The following is a 12,895-nucleotide window of genomic DNA, read 5'->3' as shown; positions in this document are numbered from 1 at the left end:
TGTGACAAGATGCTTTTTGACATCAGTTCTAGCTGTCTTGGATTCAGTTTTAAGGCTTTTCACCTTTTAATGATCTCTCTAATGATCCCTCTGCCTTCACTTTGGAATTCAGTAGAACTGGACTTTGCTCCACAGGGCTCTTTCCATTAAATCGAACTCCCTTCCACCTTCAGGTTGACATTTAAAGATTCTGTGCCACTAATTGTATTTTATTATCTTTGACCGCACTTTCGATCATCTTTCCCTTCCTCGCTACCTTCGGCTCCCGGCCCCAGCCAATCCGTGGGATGTCCTCTCGACGTGAAAGGTGCTATACAAATGTAAATTTGTGTTGTATTTCAAGGAATAGGAAAATTCTTCCCAGTGTCCCTCCCGCATGCAAATTAACCTCATGAAATTCTAGTTCATTGACTACTCATCTTATTGTTGCATAGAGGACTCAATTACTTGATCTAAATACATTCACTTCTTTTCAAATATTCTAATTTGTAATGAAACGCTTCAAGACATTCTCTCACAGGGACATTGCTGAATAACACTAATTGCTTTTGAGCACCAGGCAAGGGCAGGAGAACAGAGTCTTGAATTCCACCTCCCACGACTTTCGTCTTTCGCCCATCATGGGTAATATCAGTAGGTCAGCGCTCCAGGAGGGAAGGAGTTCGGGCAGGCTGGTCACACATTTCAAATTCTGTCAGAGCATGGCATAACATGCCAGCATTCTCACCATTATATAATAATAATAAAAATCCTTGCATTTGATATAGCGCTTTTCACGTCTTCTCGATATCTCAAAGAGCTTCACAGAATATGCTGTAAAGTGAATTGACTGTATATTTGTGGGCGAACCGCGGCCAATTGAGCACAGCAGGGTCCCACAAACAGTCGTGGATTGAAAATAACCAATTTATTATTGTTTTGGAGGGATTATTATCAGGCCTGTGAAGTAACGAAACTTGCCCAAGGTTTCGCCGTGCCTGGAATTGAACCCAGGTGTCTCGCTTGCAAGGCGAGTGCTCCAACCACTGAGCTACAGGACTCTACAATTATTGTCACCTCACATACAGGGAACATTTTATATTAGCCGGAGCCATGCCGTAAAGAAAAGGAAATAAATAATAAATATTAATAATAAAATTCAGCTCTGACCTCAATGCCTTGTCATTATTTCTGTAACGCCAGTGTTACTCTATGCATCGTGTCGTTGATGGCAACCAATGATTCATATACTCAGAGCTCTGGACGAAAAACACATTTTTGTTCCCTGGCGCTGGGAGGCATCCTTGGTATTGTAGCAACAAGATGTAGCTGGACTTGGAGAGAGATATTTGGTTTGAGGTAAAATATATTTATGTCCCAAGAGTGACAAGGAGTGAGGCCTGGAGCTTTCTAAGTCTGATGGCCTCCATCCACACGTTCGATATAGAACAAACAACAAGAACAAAATTACATATGAAAAGCGCCTTTCATGTCGGGAGGACGTCCCATGGCAAGAGACGGTCAGTGTTTCGGACCCAAGCTGGGGTTCGGGATCAGGGAGGGTGGAGGGCAGGGGGGAGGAATCAGGGTGATCGAAAGCACGGTCAAAGAGGAGGGTATTGAGATGGGTCTTGGAGAAGGCAAGGGAGGGGGTGAGGTAGATGGACTGCGGCATGGAGTTCCAGAGGGGCAGAAGGCCCGCCCGCCAATTAGCGGAGGGAGCGGGCAGGATGGTAGGGGGTTAGGAGGTCGCGGAAGTAGGGGGGAGCAAGACCAGGGAGGGCTTTGAAGGTGAGGATCAGGATCTTGAACTATAACCTCTGTGTGATGGGAAGCCAGTGAGGTCGGGTGAGGATGGGGGTGATAGGGTCACGGAGCCTGGTGCGGGAGAGGACAAGGGCTGCAGAGTTCTGGATGATCTGCAGCCTATGGAGGGAGGAGTTGGGGAGTTGACAAGCAGGGAGTTTGCATAGTCAAGCCTGGACATGTATGAGGGTTTCGGCGGCTTGCGGTGTGAGAGAGTGGCGGGGCCGGACGATGATGGAGAGGTGGGGGAAGGCAGAGCGGGTCATGGCACGGATGTGGGGTAGAAACAACAACAACAACAACAATATTCCATTTATAAAGCGCCTTTCACGTCAGGAGGACGTCCCAAGGCGCTGCACAGTTGGGTCATGACCCGAGCAGGGGAGAAATGGTCAGGGTGAGGGGAGGGAGCGAGGAGGGGGGAAATGGTCAGGGTGAGGGGAGGGATGGGAGGGAGCGAGAAGGGGGAAGAGAGTCGAGAGGGGAGCTGAAGGCTCGGTCAAAGAGAAGATAGTTGAGGATCAATGTTCCGGACTGGCTTAGTGAGGTGGAGTGTGCAACCGTGGATGGTGATGCTGTCAGCGCCTGAGGTGTGGAGGTGCTGACGAGAGCCAATCAGGAGAGCCTCGGTCTTGTTGATGTTCAACTGAAGAAAATTAGCTCTCATCTAGGACTTGATGTTTGACAGACATTTTGTCAGGACAGCAGTGGTCCTGGAGTCAAGGGTGGAGGCAGAAAGGTACAGTTGGCTGTCATTCGCATATATGTGGAAGTTGGCCCCATGTCTGCGAATTATGTCACCAAGAGGGAGCATATAGATGTTAAAGAGGGGACCAAGGACAGAGCCCTGAGGAACACCACACAAGATGGTGCAGGGGCTAGAGGAGAAACCGTTTGTGGAGGTGAAGTGGAGGCAGTATGAAAGGTACAATTTGAACCAATCAAGGACAGAGCCGTGAAGGTTGAGGTGAGAGGAAAGGCGGTGGATGAGGATAGAGTGGTCGATGGTGTCGAAGGCAGCAGAGAGGTCAAGGAGGACGAGGAGGCAGAGGGAGCCCTGGTCGCAGATGTCACTTTGACCAGGGCTGTTTCTGTGCTGCGGGCAACACAAAAACCTGATTGGAGGGGTTCGTGAAGGGAATTGCAGAAGAGAAAGGAGCGAAGCTGGGAAAAACAACTTGTTCCAGGACCTTGCAGAGGAAAGGGAGGTTGGAGATGGGGCGGTAGTTTGAGAGCAGAGAAGGGGGCAGGGAGAGTTTTTTTTAAAAGATAGGAGTGATGATGGGCATTTTTAATGGGGTTGGAACAGTACCAGTGGATAGGGAGAGGTTTATGATGTCTGTGAGTAGAGGGGCAAGGAGGTGGAGCTGGGAGGTAAGGAGAGGGGTAGGGATGGAGTCGAGGGAGCAGGTGGTTGGTTTTGTGCGGGTAAAAGTGGTGCTGAGTGGGAGTGTGCGACAGGTTCGAAGGTGTGGAGGGAGGGATGGGGAGGGGCCGGGGTGGGAGGGGGAGATAGAGAGGGTGTGGTAGACAGAAGGGCAGAGGCAGCTGAGCGGATCCCCTCAACTTTGGATTCGAGGAAGTCCAGTGTCGCCTTGCAGTTGGCCTTTGAGGTGAGAATGGGGTGGGTGGAGGAGTCGGTTGGTGATGGAGAAGAGGAGCCTGGGTTGTCCTTGGCCTCCAAGATTGTCTTGGAGTAGAATGACGATTTAGCGGGGGTGAAGGCGGAGCGGTAGGATTTGATAAGGTCCACCCAGATCTGTCAATGGACCATTAAGCTCAATTTAAGCCAGGCACATTCGGCGGCAAATTCCCTCTATACGGTCAGTACTCTTAGTGAGTTTTTTTTTTGGTCAGACACCCATCAGAAACCCTTCACAAAGCTTAAGAGCATCCAAACTGGAGGAAGATATCCACATATGCAATGCCACCCACACATTTCCCTGTGACTGGAATGGAATTCACACCGTCTCTCTCTTGCTTATTAAATTCCAGAGAGTATCAACTGCAGGTTGGTGAGAAGCAAGGCTTGGGGATCCCAGAGGGTGCGATGGGATACTGCTGGAGTCTAACCAGATAAAACTGCTTAGTTTGCTATTGAGAACACTGCCTTGCAAGCTCAGCTAGGACCATTCTACCTGTTAGAGCTTTGGCAGGATTAAGAGGAACAAAGTGGGAAGAAGCCTGACCCAGTGAGCACCAGCATAGGTGAGATAGAGAAATATAGGCAACCTCGAACATCCATATTCCCTGAAATTTCTACATTTGACTACTTCCCTGTGCCTGCACATGCAACCCATAAATTCCACCCTTTCTACATTGCCTGTTCTTTACTGTGGATGAGATTTTAAAGCGAGGCCTGTCTGCCTGTTCAGGTGGACGTTAAAGATCCCGTAGAACTATTCGAAAAGAGAAGGGAATTCCTCTCTCTCTCCCGGTGTCCTGGCCAACAATCCGCCAAATAAATCAGTCAGTCACTTCATGGTTGTTTGTTGAACACTGCTGTGTGTAATTGGCTGCCACGTTCCCCCACAAATCACACAGTCACTACACTTTACATATATTGTACAGTGCCTTGGGACATCCTCCCGACATGAATGGCAATATCCCAAATGTATGGATTATTATTATTATTATGCCTTCCATGGTGCCAACGTGATAGAACTATTAAGATGTGTTATCTGCTAACCTCATGTGTTATCTGCTAACCTGATTGAGGCTGTCCTATTCCCCCAACCCCCACTTACCCACGGCCATCTCTTTTTCAGTATTATTGCTGCAAGAAAGATGAATCGGACGATGAGGAGGAAGACTCTGATTTTCCCAATTATCCGCACTTCCCATGTAATGCGTGCGGGGTGCATGTTGTGGACGGGTCAGCCAACGAGTTCACTTCTCCGCTGGAGCCGAGCCAGACAGCCACGAGAAAGCACTGCCCCGGCTGCTCGCCCCGGCACTCGCCTTTTTACATACGGACTACTGACGACATGCGCAATGGAGGCGAGCGCGTCACCTACACGCCGACCCGGTACAAACAGCCAGGGATGGGCATCAAAATGTCTACGCTTCAAAGTTTCCCAATGAACCAGCAAAGCTTTGCCCAGGACACCTTTGCGAACGTTAGGGCTATAAGTACTGAAGTATGAATGACAGCCAGACTGGTATGTGTGTGTGTTGGGAAGTGACTGAAGCAATGGGTTGGGGTGTCTTTCTATTCCAGACACAGCTGGAGTTACAGTCCTAGAACAATACAAAAGAAATAACAAGATGGGAAGCATTTTACTATTTCAGAAAGTTGATGTATTTTATGACCTTTGTACAGGGCTCTTAACACAACGACAAAGGCAGATTGTGTTTTGGAACAATGTCACGCTGTTCGTTTTCAAACAGGAAAATAGTTAGCAAACAGGGCTAGAATTTAAGCATTTTTTAAAAACACAGACACACACACACACACACACAGAAACACAAAGTGGTTGCTACATCAAGTCAGTACCAACTGGAGTGTTGCATTGCATCCTAGTGTATCGTGGAGTTCAGTGCAGTGTTGTGTGGGACTTTTGGGCTTGTTCCTCTCACCGTCAATCAGTGTTAACTCATTAAATTGTAGTCAGTCACTGCATGTCATGTGCTAACTATGCCCGACCAGTGAACCAAACCCAATTTGGATAACTTGACAGCAGTTATAATCTCTCGATTTTGTTTTTTAAAAAAATCTAAATTAATAATTTGGTCTCTCAATCCATGATTGCTTGCGGGACACCGCTGTGCGCAATTGGCTGCTGCGTTTCGCCCGCAAAATGCAGTCAATTCACTTTACAGTATATTCCGTGAAGCTTGAGACGTCTCAATTATGTGATATGATGCTATATCAAATGCAAGGATTATTAATATTATTAATTTCCCCCTGAACCCAGAAAGGTAGGCTACACTCTGGCTCCACCATCTCTCCATTGGGTAGATTGTGAAAGATGGATGTGTAAAATCACCGGGCTCATGCATCACACAAACATGAATGATGTGGGTAAAGTGTGATATTTAAGAGTCATGTCCAACTTTGGCCCTATGTCCATTAATATTGAGGTCCTAACAGTGTTAAGTCTTCATTTTAACAGTCATGGGAAGGGAGGGTATTTTCTAAGGAAATGGAAATTTTCCCTCTCCATTCAAAGTCGACAGGGGAGTGCAATCCAAATGGCCCTGGTATCCTAAATTACCAGGAATTCTCAGGAATTCTCCATACACTCAGCCTAACCAGCTACCCGCTTGGCTTTACCTGACTCTCTCTGCAACCTTTGAGTAAAATGAACTGTTTAAAAACAGCTACAGAACTCGAATGTTGGCGATGATTGGTTTTGTAGAATACATAGGCTGCAAGAGACATCACGACCTGCACCCATGCACACACAAGTACACACACAATATATAAACCATGATCCAAGTTACTCATTATCCTGACTGGAACATGCTTAAATTCTACCCCTATTCACCTCACTATTTCTCCAAAATGGAAGAATTATTTCCTGAAGTCCAGGGCAGTTTTTAAAAGCATGGGGGATTAACAAGACATTTTACTATGTTAAATCAAACTATGTTAAACAAATACTAATTACAACCAACTCCCCTCCCTCTCCAAACACACACACACATAGTGTATGAAGCTGTGAGCATGTGCTAGTGCTTTGATAGGAATATTCAGTTTTTAATAGAAATGAGAATAAGAAAAAATACAGTATCATGTCACCGAGGACCTTGGGAATTTCATATTTAACTTTTCAGGCATCTTTGTGAACATGCAGAGAATACAATGATATGGATTATGGAAGCTTAATCCTGAAGCCTTTGTGATTTGAATATCTATTCACAGCAGAGACTCACATGAAGAGTGTTCCCCAATTGTTGGTTGGGAACATTGGAATAACCAGTTTCACCTGCTCCCTTCACAGATCATTAATAAAAATATACAGTCAATTCACTTTACAATATATTCTGTGAAGCGCTTTGAGACGTCTCAACGATGTGATAAGGCGTTATATCAAATGCAAGGATTATTATTATTCTCATCTAAAATTTTCAATCCTTTGGAGGGAATATTAAACCGAGATCCTGTGTACGTGTTCTAGTGGTTTAGGTGAATCACATGGCACTGGTCTGATTACTTAACTCACTTGCTTCCAGGTCTGAGGGTTGTGGGTTCAAGCTCCATGTTGAGACAAGCTCCAAATCCAGTCAAACACTTAAGGGAGCATTGAACTGGCAGAGGTGCCATCCTTCTAATGAAATGTTAAATTGAGGTCCCAACTGCCTGTTCAAGTAGCCATTAAAGATCTCAGGATGCTGGAAAAGAATTTCTCCCAGTGTCCTGCCCAACAATCCTCCAGAAAACTGGCTGTTTGCGGGACCTTATTGGCACAAGTGTCTGACAGGTTTTGTCTTCAAAAGAAGTGTCACTACATTTGAAAGTATTTACCTGTGAAGCTCTTTGAGATTTTATTGTGAAAAAAGCACTCTAACATGAAAGTTCTTTCTTCTTTCAAGGAAGAACGGGGAGTTCTCACAGTGCCCCGGACAATATTCTTTCCTAATCTTAATTCAACAGGTTAAATTCAGATATACATTGCTGTGTGTGGGACGTTGCTGGTGTAGATCAACTCCCGTGTTTTCCACTAATAGTAAATGTCACTATGCTTTAAAGCAGCTCACCTCAGTTTCAACCTAAGCCTCAAACCACCAATATTACTCCCAAGCAGATACGATTCCAGTTTATTTGAAGGAAAACACCAACTGCCTTTGTTTAGAGTAATTCACATATATCCATTACATCCCCTTGCATCAGGCACTCTCTCACATATCTCTCAGCGTCAGTCACAGAAGGGAATTGGCTAGCACTAACATTTGGTTGTCTGGCTGCTTGCCTTTGTTGTGCACAGATTGATGTAATTAATTGTTGGACATTCACATCAACAGATTCCACAGCCACTCTGGTAATTTAACCTGGTCCATCTCGTCACTACGTCAGGTCCTTGAAGAAAGATGTCTCAAGAGCTGTTGATTTGAATTTCAGAGGAAAGGCTCAGTTTCTCTTGACTAACTTGTTGAGGGTGACGTTATTTTCCTCTATTTGCCTTGTCCAGTCTTCTTGTGCCAAACACCAGTTAATAATTAGACTTTGTGCTCCCTGACTCCTCAGTGCTACTGTAAATACGGCACCTTTGTCATTGAGAAGTTGACCCTGCCAGGGGTACCTCTCCCTTTAACCACCTCTTTCTATTTTTCCCAGTTGCACATTCCTGAGCCAGTTTACCTTTGCTCACTCTGATTGTTTGACCCTTACAAGTACAAGCCCTTTGTCTGTTGTCAGCCCAGGTATCGTAGCTCTCATCCAGATATAAAAGAACTACAGGGTAACCACAAAGTCCTGTTACTGCATGTGTTTTTTCTCTACAGTGCATTGACCAACAACAAGAACATGCAGAAGAATGATGATAATTGTATTTAGAAGTACTTAATTATATTCAGTACATGTGTTTAACTGTACTTAGACGTCCAGAGGATCGATGTGAGTGAGTGCCATCCTTTCCATAAGCTAGACGGAGTGAGGAGGAGAAATGCATCTCTGACAGCTTGTTTCAGCTCCTCCATCGTCTCATATGGCTGCTTTGCAACAGGGAGTAAGAGGACTTTTTGCCCCCCCCCTTACAAATGAGGAGGACAGTAGGGCCAAAGCAAGAAAAAAAGTCTCTCTCTTTACCTGGGAATAGACTGTGCTCTAAAGGAAATGGCTCTGCAATCGACAATGAGTTTGTCCATTGCAGAGCTTGCTCTCAGGTTACCAAGACAACAGACACATAATCTGCGATCGCTAAACTTTCTGCTTGTGACATTCCATATATTACAGCATTGTTCATTGGTTTGTAAATGCTATTTATGCTCCCACTCTTCCTGGCAGTCAGCACCGCTGATATATTGACAGCAAGCTGCGAGTCAAGCCTGCTCGAGATCTGCTGAATGTATCAACACCCGGTCTGAAGGTCCTGGACAGTATTGCTGCAGAACAATTAGAATATCTCATTGGGTAACAAATCCATTCTATTTCCTGTGAAGAAAAAGTGCTGTCTCTCACTTACTCACAGAGCTCAGAAGGTCCCATTTCACGTTGATGTCCCACAAAATACGGTCAATCCACTTTACAATATATATTCTCTAAAGCACTTTGAGACATCTTAATGACATAGAAGGCACTATATCGAATACAAGGATTATTATTACTTTGTAGACCATTTTTACAGTCAGTATTAATCTGAAATTTCCCCTCGTTCTTCCTCAGTTCTAAATAGAGCCTCCTATTTATTTCCCTTCTTTAGGTCACCTAACCATTACTTGATTGATTTCTTCTTTGTTACCCTTTTGAACTGCATTACTGTCCTTCAATATTAATCTTTGAATTTTAACTTTCACCTAGGTTCTTCAATTTTAAACATCGAACATGAAAATATCATTAGCCCCGTAGCACTGTGTACTGATTCACCTTTCAACATGCTTTGCAATGCAACTGTTAAATAATATAAAAGGCACAACCTGGAAGGTAATGCAGTGATAAGGCATTCACTTTACATCCCTGTGGTCCCAGTGTTATGCTTTAATGCTAACAGGCTTGATCAGCCTTGAGATGTTAGAGAACATGCCTCAGGAGAAAAAGCCCACACTTTCCAACTCCAGTCTGACCTTTTCTTAAGACGCTGAAGCCACTATATTGCATTTCTCAGTACTAAACTAACATCACATTACAAGCCATTTCCCTTCCTGTGGCTCAATCAATTATCAATCATACAACATTTTTCAATTCCAGTCACTAACTCAATAATGTTGCACCATAATGTTTTGTTGTAATGATGTTGGAAAGTCTGGTAAGGGCAAAATAAGGAGCGAGCTCTGCTCTCTGGAACTACTGAATATCTATCAACTCGAAGGCACAGTATCAGCAGTTTAGCAAAATTGGTTATGTCCATTATACAGATATCATATCCCTTTACCCACCCAAACCTCAGTGCGCATAACTGCTTGGACACTGCTTTGAATTTGCTATATTGCAACCTGTACACTTATAATCTTATAACAAGTGGAACAGTAGCCCAATTCGTGGAGAATCTGAAGTTTGTAACAACTGAACATCTTTTAATTTGTCTCTATAATTCACTAGATTTCATTAATGCAGAAAACATGAAGCATGAGATAGATGGTTGAAATGCTGTGGTGTCTGCCTTCCATCTCTCTCCTCACCCGAAAATATCCACAGTAGGATTCAGTGACAAAACATGGAGTCCCATAGCGTAGTGGTTAGAGCATTTGTCTTGCAAACAAGAGGACCCTGGTTCAATTCCTGGATGAGGCGAAACCTTCCTTACTCAAAAACAAATTTCCTTACTCCACACGCCTATGTTTACCTAACAGTAAGTAGGAACCCTCATCAGTTTCCGGGGATAATAATCCCTCCAATAAATTTTAAAATTTGGTCATTCAATCCACGACTGTTTGTGGGATACTGCTGGGCACAATTGGCTGCCGTGTTTTGCCCACAAAAAAAAGTCAATTCACTTTACAGTTCATTCTGTGAAGAGCTTTAAGGCACCTCAACAATGCAATAAGGCGCTATATCAAATGCAAGGACTATTACGATTTCAAAATATCTTCAAAGATTTTGCAGTTCCCTGCTCCCTTTTGTTGCAGTGAGATTTAAGTGGAATTCTAATAGAATATATTTTTCTTTGATTTATTTTTATATTCTCCCTCTCTTTACTACAAACAGTAATAGCAGGTAAGGGTTTTGAAAAAAATTGACCAGCAATGAGGCTGCAGAAGCCAGCCTGATCTTTCGAACCTTGTCCAAACCTGACTCAATGTTTTCAGGAGAGGAACAAAAAATATAGGAAGAGGGTCTTTTTTTAAAAAAAAGAAACAAATACATATTTTCCCAAATTTAAGAGATTTTGGCTGAATGAACCGTGAAATGCTGGGAGCGGTCAGCCCCAACTCAAATGGAGGCAGTGTTGTTGTGCCTAAGTGACTGAGAAAGTGAGCACTGACTCAGTCAGGGTGAGGTTACCACAATAACACAAGGGAAGAGATCGAGAAAAAGGGAGAAAGCAGCACATTGAGGTATTAGATGCAAGCAGTTACTGTAAGTTCATTAGATTGATTTTTTTCCTGGTAGGTGCCTAGTTTCAAAATTAACATTTCATATAAAGCAAATGAATTTCATTTAAAGCAATTAAACTGCCTCCAGGTTAAATGAAACAAAATTAAACGCGTAATAATTTGGTCATTCAATCCATGTGGGTTTGTGGGACACTGCTGTGCACAACTGGCTGCCGGGTTTCGCCCACAAAGTATACAGTCAACTCACTTTACAGTATATTCTGTGAAGCGCTTAGAGACGTCTCAACGACGTGTTAAGGCGCTACAACAAATGCAATGATTATCCGCTTGTAACAGTATACAGCTGAGAGTCTTGCGGTAAGTAATGGAAAAATTCTCACAAGCCAGGACATTTTTTTGGTGAGACATTTAAATAGTGACCTGTCTGACACTCCAGTGGCATTGTCTCACATTTGTACCACTCCCCACTCGGAGCTCAAAACAGAGCTCTGCCAACACTTATTTAATTTGTACTTCCAAAGGGAGTTATACTGTCAGCATTGTACTGCACAATTAACCAATTTTTACTGAAGATCTATCCCATTTTGTGGCATTATTATTACTTAAGGCTGCGCCTAGTTGCCTACCAATGTGATATGTATCAGTACCTCCATATATTATGTTAAGCTAATAAGTACTGGGTTATGTCATTGCCTGCCTTATCTATAATAAAATATGTAAAAGCATTGGTTTATTGTTTGTTGTGGACCAATGTTATCTTAATGGCTAATCTTTTTTTGTTCATCCTCCAAGGTCTCTCTTCCCTTAATCTTTTGCATCTTTCTAGATTTATTACTCCTACCGTCTCTGACATTTCCTATATTTTTCTTTCTAAGCATCAAATATTAAACCCTCTACTCTCGGCCTGCATCCTGTGGAGTCCTGTAGAGTAGCAAGTGAGAGGACCTGGGATCAATTCCCAGGTGGGGAGAAACGTTAGGCAAGTGTTTTTACTCCACACGCCTCTGTTTACCTAGCAATAAGTAGGAACCTGGTTGTTAGTCGATTGGCAGATCGCTTTTCTGGGGAGTAATAATCCCTTAAAAATAATAATGATCACTCAATCCATGACTGTTTGTGGGATACTGCTGTGCAATTGACTGCTACAGTCAATTTATTTCACAGTCTATTCTGTGAAGTGTTTTGAGAAGTCTCAGACATAAGCCACTATATCAGATGCAAGGATTATTATTATTACCCTACATCTTCACAATGTTGAGATCAAGGTCCAATGCACTCCTCCTCTACAATGACTCCCAAATTGGTACCTCCAGATTAAAATTCCTCCTGCTTCCTCCTTTAAAATCTACAGGCTTTTAAATTCCTACCTTGGTACAATTTCTCATACGTTGATGTTCTTTGCAATGCAACTGTTAAATAATAAAAAGGCCCAAGCTGGAGAGCACAGCAGTGATAAGGCATTCACATTATATCCCTGTGGTCCCAGTAACTGTGTTCTAATGCTAACAGTCTTGATCAGCCTCGCACTAGCAACCTTGAGATGTCAGAGAACATGGTTCAGAAGAAACAGCACACACTTTTGATGATTTATGATTTATCTAATCTTCTCTGCTTCTCTTTTACACATTAGTTTCCTGCACTGTGGATCTCCACCCTTCACCTAAATTTCTCAATAAAGGAAATGGTTATAATCCTGCATTATCCATCCAATTTTGCTTGAGATAACATGAACGCTAGAGTAAAAGAATGTCCTGAGTTTACCTTAGAAATGCTCAGCAGAATGAATGATTCAACTCAGATGCAACCACGCTTTTCATCTCTCTCTCTGTAATACTCCCTCGGGTTTCCTCAACAGGAATCAGTTAATTCAATACAGATTGAGGCCACACCCTAATAAAGTCGATTATAGTTGGTCACTTCATAAGTGCCTTCAGGTGTGCTGTGTAGTTTAACT

General features: G+C 43.4%; 1 protein-coding gene across 2 annotated transcripts in view; it reads left to right on the top strand.

The window, feature by feature from the left end:
* fam163aa (family with sequence similarity 163 member Aa) overlaps positions 1-5,054 on the top strand; it is an 82,572-nt gene extending 77,518 nt beyond the window's left edge. For both annotated transcript variants that reach the window (XM_042335716.1, XM_007903006.2), the window contains exon 5: positions 4,554-5,054. In XM_042335716.1, the coding sequence (XP_042191650.1) occupies positions 4,554-4,931 (378 nt within the window). In that variant the 3' untranslated portion in view covers positions 4,932-5,054. The remainder of the gene's footprint in view (positions 1-4,553) is intronic.
* Positions 5,055-12,895: the final 7,841 nt, after the last annotated feature.

The sequence above is a fragment of the Callorhinchus milii genome, unplaced genomic scaffold, assembly GCF_018977255.1.
Source record: "Callorhinchus milii isolate IMCB2004 unplaced genomic scaffold, IMCB_Cmil_1.0 Scaffold5, whole genome shotgun sequence".
Lineage (NCBI taxonomy): Eukaryota > Metazoa > Chordata > Chondrichthyes > Chimaeriformes > Callorhinchidae > Callorhinchus > Callorhinchus milii.
The sequence above is the reverse complement of the archived record's forward strand: the minus strand, read 5'-3'. Positions and strand labels throughout refer to the sequence as shown.